This window comes from Mesoplodon mirus (assembly GCF_964341445.2).
Source record: "Mesoplodon mirus genome assembly, chromosome: 5".
NCBI classification, from domain to species: Eukaryota; Metazoa; Chordata; class Mammalia; order Artiodactyla; family Ziphiidae; genus Mesoplodon; species Mesoplodon mirus.
The window spans coordinates 184,073,632-184,090,948 of record NC_138980.1 but is presented as its reverse complement, the minus strand read 5'-3'; the positions used below and the strand labels follow the sequence as shown (position 1 = coordinate 184,090,948).

The 17,317-nt window shown below is 63.8% G+C and overlaps 1 protein-coding gene across 4 annotated transcripts in view; it reads right to left on the bottom strand.

Moving 5' to 3' along the window:
• Window positions 1-17,317, bottom strand: part of SLC12A7 (solute carrier family 12 member 7) — a 42,168-nt gene that overhangs the window by 8,551 nt on the left and 16,300 nt on the right. For 2 of the 4 annotated variants that reach the window (XM_082623795.1, XM_082623796.1), the window contains exons 4-19: window positions 15,747-15,893; window positions 14,472-14,544; window positions 13,367-13,497; window positions 12,893-13,134; window positions 12,055-12,266; window positions 11,370-11,537; window positions 9,768-9,866; window positions 9,140-9,197; window positions 8,655-8,829; window positions 7,893-8,011; window positions 7,549-7,647; window positions 7,120-7,239; window positions 6,223-6,327; window positions 5,614-5,782; window positions 717-912; window positions 317-486 (exon numbers count right to left, since the gene is read on the bottom strand). In XM_082623795.1, the coding sequence (XP_082479921.1) occupies window positions 317-486; window positions 717-912; window positions 5,614-5,782; window positions 6,223-6,327; window positions 7,120-7,239; window positions 7,549-7,647; window positions 7,893-8,011; window positions 8,655-8,829; window positions 9,140-9,197; window positions 9,768-9,866; window positions 11,370-11,537; window positions 12,055-12,266; window positions 12,893-13,134; window positions 13,367-13,497; window positions 14,472-14,544; window positions 15,747-15,893 (2,283 nt within the window). The remainder of the gene's footprint in view (window positions 1-316; window positions 487-716; window positions 913-5,613; window positions 5,783-6,222; window positions 6,328-7,119; window positions 7,240-7,548; window positions 7,648-7,892; window positions 8,012-8,654; window positions 8,830-9,139; window positions 9,198-9,767; window positions 9,867-11,369; window positions 11,538-12,054; window positions 12,267-12,892; window positions 13,135-13,366; window positions 13,498-14,471; window positions 14,545-15,746; window positions 15,894-17,317) is intronic. The other 2 variants (XM_082623797.1, XM_082623798.1) reach the window with 1 other exon arrangement.

The following is a 17,317-nucleotide window of genomic DNA, read 5'->3' as shown; positions in this document are numbered from 1 at the left end:
CCCCCGTGTGACCCCCTCCCCATGATCCTGCTCCCCGTGTGGCCCCCCTCCCCCGTGTGACCCCCTCCCCATGGCCCCGCTCCCCGTGTGGCCCCCCTCCCCCGTGTGACCCCCTCCCCGTGTGGCCCCCCTCCCCCGTGTGACCCCCTCCCCATGATCCCGCTCCCCGTGTGGCCCCCCTCCCCCGTGTGACCCCCTCCCCATGGCCCCGCTCCCCGTGTGGCCCCCCTCCCCCGTGTGACCCCCTCCCCATGGCCCCGCTCCCCGTGTGGCCCCCCTCCCCGTGACCCCGCCCCCTACGTGACCCCACCCGCACCTTGTGCTGCCGCAGCAGGAAAGGCAACAGCATAAGCAGACCCCCGTCGTGCACGATCCACCACACGTCGATGTGCCCGTCGCTGAAGCGCTCCTGGTTTTGTGGAAACAGATCCACGTTCTTGGCCACCAGCAGGGCCTGCTGCGCCGCTGTGGTGTCACGGACAGTGTCTGTGGAGAGGTCACGGGGTCACAGGCCCACACAGCAGAACCAAGCAGCCTGGACTTACTAGCAGGATGGGGGCGGGGGAGCCCGGGGTCCCCACGAAGCCCCTCGCGGGGCATGGCCCTTGCCCCCCATCGCTCTGTGGCCCAGCTGGGGTGCCCCCGGGAACCGCCAAATGGGGGCAAGACCAGGGGAAGGGGCTCCCGTCACAAGGCTTCCAAACGGCCCAACCCACCAACAAAGTTCTTCCAGGAGAAGGGACTGTCCTCCCGCTTCCAGGCCTCGGGCCAGGCCATGAGCACCGTGTTGTGCTTCATGCCCCCCAGGCCAGCCGACTGGATCAGGTGGGACATGCCGTCCCGAAGGTTGGACGACACCACCAGCTGGCAGAAGCCCTTGGCCTTCTCGGCGCCCATCAGGGCCCGGACGTTCTGCGGACACAGGTGGGTCGGGGTTGGGGTGAGGGGCGGGCTGGGGCAGCAGGTGCCAGCGCACACCCGCCTACCACAAGGGGCCCGGGCGGGCCCCACGCGGACTCACAGCCTCACACGTGGAGGCCAGAGGCTCAGTGGGCGCCCCTTGGTACCTGGAGTCGAGGCCAGGGCCCGGTGCTCTCGGGCGCCGCCTGCGTGTGCACATGAGCACGAGTACTCGCACGTGTGTGTGCCCACAGGAGAGTGGGGGTGAAGGTCACCACTGCGGGCACAATGGGACCTGTGGGGTCACAGACCACCCCCTGTTGCACATGGACACCCTGGCCCTCACTCCTGGCTTGTGGGAACCTTGGTCAGGAAGCATCAAACCAAATAGCTCGTCCTAGAAGGTGGTGGTGAGGGAGCGAAGTGCCCGGCGGGTGCAGTGCTGCTCCCTCAGCCACATGCCAGGCACCCGACCGGGGCAGCTCCATGTCACAGCACAGCCCGGCACACCGTGGCCACAGCAGGCCTTCTGCTGACGTAGCACCACCTGGGCGGTGGGTCCTCTGCCGGCCATGCCGACTGGCCCTTGGTGGCCTGGCTTGGGGGTGGGGCCTCAAGCCACAGGGAAGCACTGCCGGCCGGACACCAAATGAACTGCCCCGCTGGAGTCCAAACCCCCCGGCTCCTCCAATCTGTGCCTCCCCGACTGGGATGTGTCCCCCGTGCAGGTCCCGCAGTGCACTTTGGAATGCGGACTGCTCATCTCCAAGTCACACAGGCTGTGGGCAGAGGGATTCTGCCCCAGGATGGACTCCACTCAGAATCTCACCCACACCTGAGTCAGGTGACTTAGAAGACGAGATTTGGGACCTCTGAACTGCTGGTTCTTAGACGAGATTCTGCACTTAGTTGACATTGTAAGGGGCTGAGACTTGGGAGGATGCAGTGATGAGATAAACGTACTTTGCACATCAGGCAGGTGTGCATTTTGGGGGCCAGAGGACAGACCACAGTGGGTTAATTGATGGTGGCCCCCAAAAGATACACCCACCTCCTAATCCTGAGAACCTGTGAATGTGGCCTTATTGGAAAAAAGTCTGTGCTGATGTAATTAAGTTAAGGGTCTTGACGTGAAACCATCCTGGATTATCCAGGTGGCCCCAAATCCAATGTCAGGGACAGGAGAGAAGATAGACACAGAGAAGCCACGTAAAGACAGAGGTGGAGACTGAAGGGACGTGGCCAGGAGCCCAGGGACACCTGGAGCCCCAGGAGCTGGACGAGGCAGGAAGGACCCTCCCCTGGAGCTCAGGAGGGAGCTTGGCCCTGGGGCACCTCGATGTGTGACTTTTGGCCTCAGAGCGGAGACACAGTGAATCTTGGTTGTTCTAAGCCCCTGTTGCTGGTACTTGGGACGGATGCCCCAGGACCTCTTATGAAAGGTTGGAGCCACGTCGACCCTCGACCACCCGGACTTGAGCCACCACGTCGGAGGGCTGCTGGCTGAAGAAGGAAGAGTCCAAACAGGTGCCTGGATGTGACCCAGGGCTGCCTTGGTGCAGCCGCAGTGCAGTTCAGGGATCCCTGGACCCACGCTTCCTGGAGACCAGAGGCCAGGGGCTCGGCCCCATCAGGACACGGTCGCTCAAGGGGCTTAAAGGCCGCATGTTCCAGCTTTGAGACCAACAGCTTCTCGGGTCACTGGTGGAAATGCTGACCTAATGCTACAGCTTCAAGGAGACACAGCGGGGTTCTGTGGTTCTTCTATCCCACTGCTGGAAAGCCCACTCCGCTGCCCGGTGAGGTGTCGGGGCCCCTGCTACCCTGGCCTCGCGGGAACTTCGAGGGACAGCCCAGCGGTACATCTGGGGCCTCAGGCACTACCTCCACACCCAGCTCCTGGAGCCCTGGGGACCAGGTCCCTGTGAGACCTCGAAGTCAACGTGTGAGCCCTTCCCTGCCCCGGAGAAGACCAGCCTCGTTCACGCACCCGGGAAGGGGAGGGCAGAGCACAGCCTTTCCCACGTCCCGGCCAGCACGTCTCAGCTGCTGAGCCACCTGACATGAGCCGCTCAGTCCCCCTAACCCAGCAGGAACCTATAAGGCCCTTCCCTCACGAGGCCTTTGCTTCCGCGGGCGGGACACACGCTGAAACAATCGAGGCAGGTCCAAGTGCACTGCCCAGCCTTCGACCTACAAAACCGGGTGGGTGCCCAGTGACCCTCCAGCGGGTGAGATGCTGTGGGCTGCACAGCAAAACTGGCTGCACCCGACCGCAGCATCCCTGGGGTCCTCACCCTCTGAGACCCCGTGAGTGCCTCCACCCAGCCCCTCAGATGCCAGCCCCTCCCCTCGGGAACACACTTGGCTCTGAGCTGCATCCATGCCGGACATCTGGGGCGAAACCCACCTGTGCCTTCCTTTTCCCATGGCAGCAACGGGACACAGCCCTCCCAGGAAGAGACGGCGGAGAGGGGCCTGAGGTCCCCCTGTTCCCGGCCACATGGACCAGCCTTTACGTAAACTACCAGGCAGACCAGAACTGGAACTTGGCTCGGAGCCTCGGGGGCACAGCACCAGGGAGGGAGGCTCTAACTCCAAGAATCCATCCTAAGAGCGATCCCCCATGGACTGCGACACACCTAAGTGGTGCTTACACCACACTTCCTGACACCAAAGCAATGGGAACCACCTCCATCCCCAGACAGCAATTTCACGGAATAAAACTCAGAGCACATCCATGAAACAAACACCGTGCAGCCGTCATAAACAAAACAAGCACCCAGCCAATTGGAAAAGCAACAGTTCAAAGCAAAATAAGTGTGTTAAATGGTATTTCTGCAGGATCATCTGTTTAAAAAAAAAAAAAAACAGGAGAAAGTCCAAAAGGACACATATCGGGTTATGATGTTCTTGTCTGGAAAGAGGGCTGTGAATCCAGCCGAGTCGGTGCCATTTCGGGCAGGGGCCCGGAGCCACTGAGCCCCCTACTCAGTGCTGGAGCCCCCCTCCCCGCCCCACTGTGCCCCCTGCCCATCCCCAGAGACGCTGGGAGAACAGAAGGACCTGCGAGTGTAAGAGAGGGAAGATGCTCTGTCAGCGCCTGGGCAATGTCACACATGACAGCTGGGACCTTCCCACCCTCGGACACGGGTCTGGAGCTTCTTCACACCGACGCAGGGAGCTGTCGAGAAGGCCACGGCACCAGCACAAGGAGGCTGTCCCACCAGCGAGGATGACACACCACGTCTACACCCAGGATCACGGCCACGACCCCGGCATCTATACCCGGGACCACAGCCACAACCCCAGTGTCTAAACCCAGGATCACGGCCACAACCCTGGCGTCTACACCCATGGCTCACAACCAAAACCCTGGCGTCTACACCCATGGCTCACAACCAAAACCCTGGCACCTACACCCATGACCAAAACCCTGGCATCTACACCCAGGTCACAGCCATGACCCCAGCGTCTACAGCCAGGATCACGGCCACAACCCCGGCGTCTACACCTGGGATCGCAGCCACAACCCTGGCATCTACACCTGGGATCGCAGCCACAACCCCGGCATCTACACCTGGGATTGCAGCCACAACCCCGGCGTCTACACCCCCAGCCAACACCAACAACTACCCCGTTAAAGCCCTGGGTCACGACAATGCTGAGAGGACGGCTGGTGCCTCTGGAAAGATGAGGAGGAGGACACACTACGTCCCCTGAACAAGCTGCACCAGAGCCGCGTGCTGCCAGGGCGGGTCCCCGGGGGCCGGCTGTCCAGCCAACCAAGGAAGGGGCTGTCGATGCCTCGGGCTACACAGGCCACGACCCCCTCCAAGCAGCTGGGCCTCCCCCACGTGCTCCAGAGACCTCTGGGTGCAGCCCGGTTTACAGACTCCTGGACAGCAGGGCACAGTGGGCAACCCTGACGTGGGAACGGCTGACGAAGCACCCACCCAAGAGCAAGACTCAGACGCCCCAGCCGGACGGGAAGCCGCCTGAGCCCAACAGCCGGGGTGGTGAGCAGGCAGGCCGGACGCGGCCTGTGGACGGGCGTGGTGGGGCTGCTGTGAGAACCGCCTCCTGTTTCAGAGACAGACACGCGGGGTCTGGGGTGAAAAGACAGTGAGCGGTGGATCGGTGTCGACACTCCCGGGGTGGGGCGGGCAGGCAAGGGGACAGGACGTGGGCCACGCTGGGACGGCCATGTGGTACCATCTACTGTTTCTACACGTTTGAAATTGCCCATGAGATGGGCTTTGAAGCTCAGGCACTGGGGCTGCCCCAGACCGAGATCAGAGGTCGCGGTGGTACCAGCTGAGCATTGAGTCAGGATGACGGAGGCCTGGCCTGGGTGCCCTTGATCCGCTGTCCCCTCTCTGGTCCGTGGAGCCTCTGGACAGGCAGACCCGGCAGCACAGGCCCCAAACGTGGGAGCAGACGTGACGGGTGCTGGGCCCGCCTATCGGGAGATCTGCCCCGCGGCTGCCCTCAACAGCCCCGAGCCCCACCCGCTGTCTGAGGTCTTGGGGCCACGCACGTCAGACCCTCCTGCGCAGGTCTCCCTCCTGCTCGTTTCAAACTCAAAACCTGCCGTCCAGTTTGAGACAGGACGCAGCACAACACGCAGGGCTGCGGCCGGGCGCACAGCTGGAAACACAGCGGCTTGGACCCGGCGCGGCCCCTTCGCCCCCTCCCTGGCGCCTGGCCCACCTCCTCGGCCCGCCGGGCCTCCACATGCTTGTCCAGGAAGGTGCCCTCTAGCACGGAGCCCACGATGGTCAGGCCCTTGCCGGCCTTGAGCTGCGAGGTGAAGGACAGCAGGCGGGGGTGCTTCACCTGCTGCTCGGCGTCCAGGTTCACCATCACCAGCACCTGCGGCCTGCCGGGCAGCGGGGGGCAGGAAGCTGTTACCACGGCAACTCGCCACCACTCTCACCCCAGGGGAGCTGCGTGAGACCCCTCCCGGGCCACATGCCCAAGGCTCCCTGCTGGGCAGCGGGCTTTCAGTGCAGGTAAAACTCGGGGTCTGCGAGGGCAGCCTCCCCACCCTCCTCCCAGAGGCGAGAAGACTGTCCATGCCCTCCACCCACGGCAGGCCCCCGAGTGGGTCAGCTCGCCTCCCTTGTCCCCCTCCACCCCCGATGCATGACCAGCGGGCGCTGAGACCCGAGCTGACCAGCCCAGGCTGACGTAAGGGACAAAGGTGCTAACAGCTTCCTTGACAACCGTCTCCTGGCGGGGGGGTGGGTACCGTCTTCTCCCTGCAGCCTGCTTTTAGGAACAGGCGTCCGTGGGGTCAGAGGGCGTGAGGACACTCACCTCCAGTTCTTGGTGTGGAGGGGGCCGTGCTCCACGTGCAGCAGGGCGTAGCGGGCGGCGTTCAGCGACAGCCCCCGGATGCCGTCACCCCACTCCTTCTCGGCCCTGCGGCGGGGGGGGCGGTGGTGAGGCCCCGCCCACAGCGCACCCAGGTGGCCGCTCAGGGCCTCTCGGTGCTTCCGTGCCAGAGGAGGGGGCTTCCCAGAATGAAGCAGCAGGACATGGGGAGGGGCACCTGGTGGCACGGGGAGGGTGGTGGCGGCACTGGCATCCACGGAGGGTCTCAGAGTCGAGGCCATCAATGGGGCAGAGGAAGGAGAGGGCGCTGGGGTGGGGACTCTGACTCACGGGCCGTGGCCCGGCTCACCAGCAGGAGTGGTCATGGCCCCCAGACCCTCCTTCCAAGCCACCCTGGAGGAGCTGGGAGGGGACTTCAGGCAGTGTCCCTGGAGGTCCTCCCATGCCCCGTGCCCTGAGAAGCCCACCCCAGGTCCCATCTCCCCAGGGCCTCGGCCCCTGGAGGGATCCAGGGGGTCCAGGAGAAATGCCCCAGTGATGGGCCAGGGGCTGTGAGATGCACTTAACCTGCCCACCCTTTCGGTTTTTTACGGTGTACCTTTCAGAAACATCTATTTCTGAAAATCCACTGCACATCAGTGCTACCGTTAAGCACTGCTAAAAACGTACGTTATACTTACACATAGATACACGTAGACAGACCTAATGAAACGTCGTAACAAACGTGGAGTCAATTCGAAGGAGCAAACGCGGTCATCCCCCGGTTAGGAGGTCACAGGCAGAACCCACGCAGCCCCCGCAGGAAGCACGGGCTCTGACCCCTCCGCTGCCCGAGGTCCCTGAGCACCCACCCCGGCAGAGGGGCCAGTGGCAGCTCACCCACGGTACTCGATGTACTTGTAGATGCAGCCGGCAATGAGCATGGCGCAGAGTGCGTAGTACCAGGAGCAGATGAACATGAGAGCGAAGCACAGGCTCATGCCCAGAAAGGACAGGGTCCTGGGGGACAGGCAGCTCAGAGAGGGCCCACGCCTCACCGCCCGGACCCCCAGATGGGCACCTGAGCAGCTGCCTCGGACCCCAGCAGAAACCCTTGTTTTGGTTTCGTCAAGAGCACAGCAAGGATGCTGTGACTGGCTCCTCCACCCGGACCATCCCAAGGGCTGAAACGGCCCCGAGGCGCCTACAAGAGACCGGGCTCGGAGACCGGGCTGGTCCCACGAAGGAGAGCCAGGAACCCACGTGGCCCCCAAGACACACCACGTGCCCCAGAGAAGGGAGGGGACCGGGCTCCCCACGGCCTCTCACCAGTGGTAATACTTGAAGCGCGGGCGCCAGTTGGGTGTGCGCAACAGGGTCTGCAGGGCGCAGGCCAGGTTCACGAACATGTAGCACATGAGGAAAAACCTGGGGACACGAACAGCGGCGTGAGGGGTGGGCCAGGTCCCGCAGGGTCCCGCCGAGCCGCCTGAGCCGCCGCCACCTCCCCCGGAGCCCCCCTGCCCACATCGCGGTCCCCTCCCGTGGGGTCCACCTGCCCCGTCATCCACCGCCTGACCCCCTACTCTGCGCTATGCCCTCCCGTCTGCCGTCCCCTGAGCAGGGGCCTCACGTCCCCAGGGTGGCTGCCAACGGGGCCAGCGGCCACTCACATGGAGAGGATGGGGGCCACGCTGTCCAGAGAGGCGATGAGGATGCCCGTCTCGCAGATGAGGGCCGTGAGCAGCAGGGCCCACGTGGGCTCCCCGTTGGCCTTCCCGTGGCCAAACACCTGCCAGGAGAAAGGCAGGTGGGCTGGGGGCCATGGGGGGGTGGCCGTGGCGGGGGTAGGACGCAGGAAAAAAAGCTCCTGCTCAGGCGAGAAGCCGAGCTAGTCGGGTCCAACCCAAAAGAGGTCTCAGAGTTGCGGCAGAAACAGAGACGGACTTCTCACGACACGGCCTGGACCTCACCCAGCCACGTCCAGGAAGAAAACCCGACACCCAGAGGGCAGACGGCGGCCCAGGTACCGTCAGACCCCAGACGCCCTCATCGAGCACAGGCAAGGAGGCGACACCCTCGAGCACTGGACGGGGCTCTCCCCACAGCACACGCCCGCTGGGAGGATTCTGTGCGGGCCCTGCTGCAGGCCCTGGGTCCTCGAGCACAGCCCTGCGGGAGGGCAGGGCTCGGGAGGCTTTCCCAGCAGCCTTCCTCCTGCGCAGCAGGCCTGAGAAGGGAAATTCAGAACACGTGGCAGACACAGGGTGGGACAAGAAACGCAGGCCTCAGGGTGGGCTGCCAGTCTGGAGGCGGGGACGTGGGTCCCACCGTCTTCAACCGTAAAGATCACGCCTCGGGGCAGGATCTCTGGCCCCTCCTGACACGCTCCTTCCAGGGTGGGGGGGTTTCCCGGCTCTCAGCAGCGGGCTCACCTGAAGGAAAGGGATGATGCCGTCCCGGGCGATGGCCTGCAGCAGGCGTGGGGCCCCCGTCAGGCTCTGCAGGCCGGCCCCACAGGTGGAGAAGAAGGAGCCAATGACAATGACCCAGGGGGACGGCCAGGCCAGCATGCCAATGACGAGGTTCCCCTGCAGGGCCTCCCCGAACCTGGAGGGGCGGCGAGCTTTCAGACATGAGCTGAAGACAGAAACCTTCTCCCACCTGCTGAGTGGGAACGGCCTCTCCCGGGAGCCCCTGCACCCCAGCTCTACCAGGATCTGAGGTCACCGTGCGGGCCCCCAGCTCCAGGCTTGAGCAGGAGACGGACGCACAGGTCAGACCCCAACACGTGGGCCACAGGGCCACCTGCTACACACAAAGCTAGAAATCCTGGGGTTCTCAATCCCAAAGCTAAAATCACCTTCGAGAAAACCAGCCCTGACCCCACGAGTTCCCAGAAGCCATAAATGAAACGTACTTATCTCGTAAGATCACGCCTTCAATGCAAGCCCCAAACAGCACAATGCAGGAAAGGTCTGCGGCTTGGGTCAAGGACGCAGCAGGCATGATGCAGTAGCTGAAGCCAGCCCTGGACCGACCCCACACCCTGCCCGCCCTGCCCTGGGCCCCGTGCCGTGGCCTTGCTCTGTGGGGACCTCAGGTCAGTCACGACAGGCCTGGCCTGCAGGGTGACCACCACAGGCACCGGGCTAGAGACCTCGCCGGCTGGGAAAGGGGTGAGCTCAGTGAGAAAGGCTCCACTGGCACCTCTAAGCCAGTGAGCCCACCTGACAAGACTGTGATGTGAGCACACGCGTGGCTACACGTTAGTAACATGACACACGTCACAGTGTGGGTACTACACGCAGTTCTCGGACAAAGCCACGTTCTACCATCAACCCAGGCTGGCGTCCAGGAGTCTGTGTTTATTTTCCTAAGTCAGGCCAACGCCAGCCCAGCCCCTCTGAGAACGGGTGTGTGGCCAGAACTGCCGGAAGCAGGGAGGCCCGCCCAGAGGCACAGAGGGCCCGGCGGTGAGTGGAGAAGGGCACAGAGCCGTCCGACCCTCAGCACTTGGCCCCCACGCTCGATCCCCCGAAAGATACAAATGAAAGACGTGGTCACGATGGCCAGAATGGTTCCAGTGGGGATGGACTTCTGGGCATCCTTGAGGTCCCCGGACCGGTTAGAGCCCGCCATGATGCCTACGGAGATGGAGGGAGAAGTGATGGGTCACAGGCACTGATGGCACCTAGGAGATGCCACCCCCCCGCCCGCCCGCCCGCCTGCCCGGCTGCCCGCCCACCCTGGCCCATCTGGGGCAGAGTCAGAACGGGCCTGGGACTTCCTCACGACGCAAAGGAGAGACCCCCAGCCTGCATGCCGGGCCTCACAGAGCCAGGCTTGACCTCTCTTCACATCTTGGGTAGGCTGCTGCAGGACACGTGGGCAGGTGCCCATATGTCCCCCACGCTCTCCATGGGGACAGCCAGCCCAGCTGTGAACTAAGTCACGGTGGAGACCAGGGAACGGCTCATCCCAGACGCTGGCCACAGACGTCAAAACCAGACCTGGCCTCCGCGTGCATCCGGCTCCGACCTCATCCCCACTCTGATCTCTGCTGATCCCCGTGGCCGGGAGTGAGAAACTCCCTGGAGAGTGAGGCCAAATGCTGACTCACTTCTGGGGCCAGGCCTGGGTCAGAGCGTAGCTCAGCCGCAGCACAGACTCCCCGCTGGCCTCAACCCTCCTCCTTCCCACGCGGTGACTGGCCACCGCCTCCGCTGCCGCCGCCCCCCACCCCGCACTGGTCACTCCACTTGGCACGTAAGTGTAAGTGATTCCTACTGGGATCAAAGAAAATCCAGGTGGTGGCAGGTTCGTTCGACACCTGTGATCCTATCCCAGGCGTGGCCTGATGCGCAGGCACAGAGCCCGTGGGCATGCCACAGGGCGTGCAAAGACCCACACCCACAGAGGAGGTCTCCCGCCCTGATCACTGACGGGGGGGGGGGGAACAGGAGTACAGGAGAAAGACCCCCCAGGGGCCAGATCCACACACCCCTACACCTGTCCAGGTGGCACCGTGACCCCGCCTTCGCAGGGAGGCCACCTGCCCCAGCTCCGGGCCTCGGGGAAGGCAGAGGTGAAGTTCGGAGCAGGGCGAGCAGCCCCTGGCAAGCCAGCCTCCCGGAGCGTGGGGACAGGCCTGAGTGGGGGCCAGGAGCAGGGAGGACAGGCGCGAGGATGGCTCCGGGGCCCTCGGTTGCCCAGCACCAGCCTGGGGGGCCGGGGCTCCGCTGTGCTGGGCCAGGCTGAGGAGCACCCAGGAGCAGGTGTGCGCCCACGGGTGTGTGTGTGAGCGTGCGGACCAGTGTGTGTGTGGGGGGGACTGTGCACCGGGGCCCTCTGGGAGGTCACCAGACTCTCTTATAAGGACAAGGACGCTGCAGTTCCCGCCCTCTGACGGCCCTCGGGCCCACTGCTAAGGGCCAAGGTCGCAGGGCCACTCTGAATAACCTGGGCCTCTCACAAGAACACGGACAACTCCTTGACGCCAAAAGCTCCTGAGCCCCCTGCTCAGACATGTGGAAGACGGAGACCCTTAAGCTCATCTTTGAGCCAAAAGGAAAGGAAAGAGGGGGCGGGGGTGGGCGTGTTAGAAGAGCTGAGGGGGCCCTGACCCGCCGGGAGCACCGAGGCCTCACCGGTCACGGAGGGGAAGTAGATGCCGACCAGCATGGTGAAGTAGGTCGTGATGTCAGTCAGCACGTAGGGCAGCCCGCTGGCTCCGCCCTCCTCCGGCGCGGGCACTGAGGGCACGCCCTTCTTCTCCACAAACACCCCCTTGTCCGCGTACGCACTCCACAGGTTATCTGTGGGGGGAACGGGCGGGTCATGAGACTCCACACCTGCCATCAGGGCTCCGCCATCGGGTGACCCATCCCCACCCCAGACTCCAACTTCACACCAGGACAAGGACGACTGACTGGGAGAAATTGCCCTCTAAGAAAACTATTCTCTCCTAATCTCTGAATGAAAGATTTTGGTCCTTGAGTCAAGTTTGATGAAAAAACTTACCTTGTACAACAATCTACCCCGGAGGAGCTGCCTGAGGGACCCCACCCGTTAATTATTTCCCTTATCAACATCCTAATCCCCCGTGCCTGCTGCTTTGCAATTCTAAAGATAAAGGATCAACTCTGAAGCCCTGACCTGCTGCCTGCACGATTCACCTGGCGTCTACGCCTCTGGGGAGAATCAGCCTAGAGGGACCCCAATGGGCCAGCAGCTGGGGACAGGGTGATGTGGCCACAGGCTGGGCAGAAGCACAGGACCCAAGGGACTGAGCTCAGACGGCCCAGCCCCGGCAGAGACCCGCCAGACGCTCACCCAGGAAGACGCCGCTAACCACACCGGGGATGCCCTGGATCTCCGTGAGGTTGTTCTGGACAAAGTACTGGTCGCAGGAGACGCCGGCCGTGGATCCGTTGCAGAAGAGGCCCCATAGCGCAGTGGTCGCTGAGCCATTGTTGGCGGCGTGGACTTTGGCACAGACGTCGAAGCTACGTCGGGACAGCGTGCGGTTCCCCAGCAGACAGATCCTGGGCAGGAGCAGGTGGTGAGACGCCTCAGCCACCGCTCTTCTCCGTAAACAAGTGGAGTTCACAGGTCCCTCGTGAGGGGCTTCGGACCCCCTCCACTCAGGGTGACAAGAGCATTCGCGTGAGGGACCGGCCCTCAGCTGGGTTCCGGCAGCACCGGGCCCCGGTCCGTCCTGCCGCCCTCTGCTCTGGGGCGCCTGACGCGGAGTGAACGGCCCGCGTGGCGTGTCCACGTGTGCATAGCGGCCGCCCACCCGGGCTCCTCCTGGCCCAGACCGGTGGGGCGGCACGGGGGCTCGCGCGCTCGCTCTGTGACCCGGAGCTACCCCCTTCCGCGCGGCATCCTCACCCGAAAGGGGACAAGAGAAGACCCTGCTCAGGGGCTTCCACGAGGACAGGGCCACAGCCGGGAGGAGCTCGGTGCTGCTGGCGTCACCAGGCCTGTCCTGTCCTCGCAGACAGCACGGCCACGAGAGCACCGCGAGCTGCTCGCCCTCGACCCGGCCACAGTGGGGACGTCTGCGGACACAGGGCGCCATGCCCAGCCCAGCCAACGTGGTCAGCGGTTAAGGCCCGGGCCACAGACTGGGCCAGGAAGCCGGCCCAGAGCCGGGCGGAGGACTCACGGGATGTCAGGCGGGTCGAAGGCGGTCTTGACGACGCCGGCGTAGATGGCAAGGATGGACAGCACGACGCAGGCCAGGAACACCAGGGCCAGCTTGTTGACGTACTTGACACCCACGAAGACCACCATGGCCATGAGGGCCAGCGTGCAGGTCCCGTACAGGCGCATGTTGTGCAGCATGGCTGTGGCCTCGCCGCCCGGCCCCTCAGCCTGCACGATGGCCGCGCTGGGGGAGATGTAGGTCTGCAGGGAAAGGGAGGTCAAGAAGGGCCACCCACCCCTCCCCAAGATGACCACACGGGAGCGCGGGGCCAGGCACGCCCCTGCCCCTCCCAAGGGGCCCTCTCTGAGGGGGTGCGGCACTGGGATCCCCCTTCCCCGTGAGCCTCCACGCCAGCAGACGCCTCTGGGACAGACCCTCAGGGCGCGCGTCTGCGGCCCGGACAAGGGAACCCGCCCGAAACATAGCACTTACCAAAAAAATTTCAATGGTTCCCAAAATGTACATGGCCCCCGCGAACGTGGTGCCCAGGTAGAAGCAGAGGCCCACGGCCCCCCCGAACTCCGGCCCCAGAGACCGCGATATCATGTAGTAGGAGCCGCCCGCTGCAAACACGCCAAACGGGAAGCGGCGGTCACGGACCTGCCGCCGACCGCGCACACAGACCTCCCGGGGCAGACGGCCTCGTCCACGGGACGGGGAGCCTGGCTGCAAGGGTGGGGACACGCGCCTGCGTCCACAGGCGCCCTCCCCCTGCTGGCGGCCGTCTTTGGAAGCTGTGACTAAAGGAGGTCGGGCCACAGTCAGGAGCCTGGACCCCGACGGCCGTGCCCGTAGGAAGCCTGAGGCTGACGTCACACCCGAAACCTCGACTCAACTTTCGCCCAAGATTTAAAAAGCCTAGAGCTCTTTAGTCATCCTTAGTGTGTCACACCTACGGATACAGTGACACCCACGGCCTCGCCAGCCCGTCCCTGGTCGTCCTGTCTGTCGGCTGAGACCCCCCTCGGACACTGACCAGGGACCATGCGGGACACTGGGCACTGGAGGACATCTCAGGGTGCAGCCCCCTCCTGAAGAACAAGCAGGGGACGGCGTAAACGCGACAAGAAAATCCCTGGAGGCGTTTACGTAGGTTCCCCGAGGAGAACCCCAATTTCTCAGGGACCCCACGTGCACGGGCAGGCACTGGGGACGAGCCACAGGGGGGCACCCCACCCTGGCCTTAGAAAAGCCCCACTTTGCCCTCGGTGGGGGGGGGCACGCCGGGGGGGAGCATCACGTGCAGGTGGGGGCCGGGAGCCGCCTGAGTTCCACTGCCCGACGGCAGGGTCACTGCCGACGGGGCCTCTGGAAGGGAAGGGCCTGGCCGCACCACAGGGATGTCCACCCCTCCAGATGTGGAGATCCATCCTGTGGGCGGGTGAGGGCGTGTCCGCGCTGGGACCCGCCTTCTGCCGCCCCTGAGGCTGCCCGGGGTGAAGGGTGAACGTCACACGAAGTGGCACGTGTGCCACCGTCCACAGCAGAGCCCGCTTGGTCACTCCCCGCCATTCCCAGCTCTCCGCGGCACCCTTACCTGGGACCACGCCATTGGTCGCGATTGCACTCATGGAGATTGCGGTCAGCATCGTCTGCAGAAAGACGGGGGCCTTTTAGAAGAAAGAGTATTTGTAAGAGCCACCCCGGGAGGTGGACGGCACCAGGCCTGGGGCAGCGCCCGCCTGCCGACTCCCGGCTCCTGACCTCAGAGGGCTGCTGAGTAACCAGGCGCCAGAACGCTCAGGACCGCAACCCTGTTCTCTCCCACTTAACCCCCAAAGCTGAGCTCCTGTGAGCCCCCCAGGAAACACCCGACTCAGGACCGCCTCCTGCTTCCAGTGGGCGCCCACTTCCTGATGGGATGCAGGGGACCCCCCTGTAGGCCCCCACCTAGGTGCCCCCCGGGCCACCCACCCCGTGGGGCTGGGGGACTGCAGAGCCTGTCCAGTGCAGGCCTTCTCACTCGCTGCCCCGGAAAGCGGCCACACCTGTGGGTTGGGGCGCATTTACTTCACAACCCGAGGACCAGAAGAAATAGCCCCCAGGAAGCTTGCAGCCTCAGTGCCCACCTGACTGGTTCCTGCCAGGGACGTTTCTAGCTTAACAAAGGCCCTGCTCTGTATCCTGCTTTTCATCGGTTTTTATTGGGGAGAGGCGGGGTGATTACTCCAAAGATACTTCCAGGCTCATTAAGGGAAAGCAGTGCAGGCAGAACAGCAAGAAGCTTCAGGCAAGACCTTCAAGCACGACCCCACAGGGCCAGGAAGGCCGTGGACACAGAGGCGGCCCGGGGCGGTCGGGGGACGCAGCTGGGATCAGGCAGGGCAGCAGACTGGGGTCGAGGGGACTCTGGCTCATCTGCATCGTTTGATTCTTTCAGGTAGATGGCACTTGGGGGGCTCAGAGCAGCTGAATCACCCTCCTCGTAACAGCAACGGAGAAAGGGGAGGAGGGAGGCGGGGGGCAGGTGCTGAGGGCCGCTTAGGGGCTGAACCAGGCACGACAAGCTGTCGCAAGGAAAGGCTCCTGGGCCGCCAAGGCAGACGGGGACATGGGTGCGGAGGCCACGTGGAGGAGGGCCTGGTGAGCCGGGTGCAGGGCTGAACGTGTCACCAGTGGGCAGGGGACCTGGTCTAAATGCAGGACGGGATGGCCGTGAGTGGTGGCCACCAGGGGACGCTGACCCCTGGCTTTGCGGAGGCGGGCCCACGAGACTGCCCCTGGCCCGTTGGCAGCCAGCGCAGGTGAGGGGCGCCCTTGGGGCTGGGGACCCCGGAGAGCCCCGACGTCCAGCTGCCCCCGCCCCACTCACGCAGGTGCAGCACACGGACACGATGAGAAAGGACTCCAGGACGCCGGCTGCCCCCACAATCCAGGTCAGGCGCAGGAAGAGGATGACCCCCAGGATGTTCTGCAGGCAGGGCAGGTAGACGCCGATGAAGGTGCCCATGCGGGGGCTCTGGAAGGGAGGGGGCAGGTTCCAGGGCCGGCAGCGCCTCCCCCAGGGCCCCCCGCCCCGCCGGGAGCCACGGCCACACCGTGGGCCCCAGAGACCGTGAAGAGGTCAGGGGACAGGAAGACAAAGGAAGACCAGCAAAGGCCACAGCTTCAGCTACGTGGAAAACAGCTGAAGCGAGGCCAGGGCTTGGAGAGAACCCAGAGTAGGACCCCTTGAAACTGTGTACAAGGCCCTGAGTCCCTGTCTTCGCAAGTAAAATGCTGACTCAAGAGTGAATGATTGGGAAACGTGAAGACGTATCAACAGAAACAGAGAAGAGCTGCTGGCCCGGGGAACCGGCAGTAATTCAGCCTACAATTCTGCCGCATCTCGGAATCACGAACTCCCAGTTCCCTGAAACATATAAAGGCCTGACACACCTTCCTAAGTTGTTTCTGCAGGAAGCAGACACCCACCAGATGGAACCTGCTGGCCACAAGCACACAGACCCCAGACCAGCTGAAACCAGAAGGTTGATGATGCTTGAAACTTCACCTTGATGCCAACCAATCCGAGAGCTGTCCACGAGCTGACCGCGCCCTGCTCCCTGACCACTATAAGACTACCCCTTGCAGGGTGGGCACAGGTTCTGAGGCGCTAGCCCGCTGTGTCCCCGCTTCGCCTGGCAAAGAAATAAAGCTATTCTTTCTCTTTCCTCCAAAACTCCGCCTCCGTATTTCTATTCAGCCCTGGTGTACAGAGGCCAAGATTCTGGCAACACCCTCACTGCCCAGGAGTAGGGGGGGTGGGGGCAAAGCCACATCACTGCCCCGGGGCAGAGAGGGGAGAAGGGCTCGGCCCCCTTCTCCATCAGGGGCACAGCGGGAAGGTGGGGAAGTTAGAGAAAAGCTGAGGAGCAAGCTGATCTGGGCTCTGTCCGAAGCGACTGCAGGCTAGGTCCCCAGGAGACCACGCGGTGAGGGGAAATGGGAGGCCGGAAGGAAGGTTAGGGACCGGCCACCGTTCCCTAAGCTACACGGGGTGCAGAAGCACCATGTGCAGAGAGAAATCTGCCGTGTCTTGACCCACCTGGAGGAAGTGACCAGCGAGGGGAGGGGACCCAGCGAGAGTTCAGAGAGGCCGTGCCACCTGTGAGTCACTCCCTTCCCGAAGGCCCCGCAGCACGGCCGACCAGATGCGGCCTGGGAGAGGGTCGCCCCGCCGTGGGGTAACTGCAGGAGGGTGCCTGACAGAAACGTCTTCCGTAACCCCAGACAGACTACAGCCGAGCAAACCTGCCCAGAGGAAAGCTCAGGAACAAGGCCGGGGCCAGCCCGTCCTGCCCGCCGGCCAGCGTGACAGCTGCGTCAGGCGACACAGTCGGGATCTGGGGACGCCTGGCTAAAAAGACAAGAGCACGTTTAATGGGGGAAGCTGCTGAAACT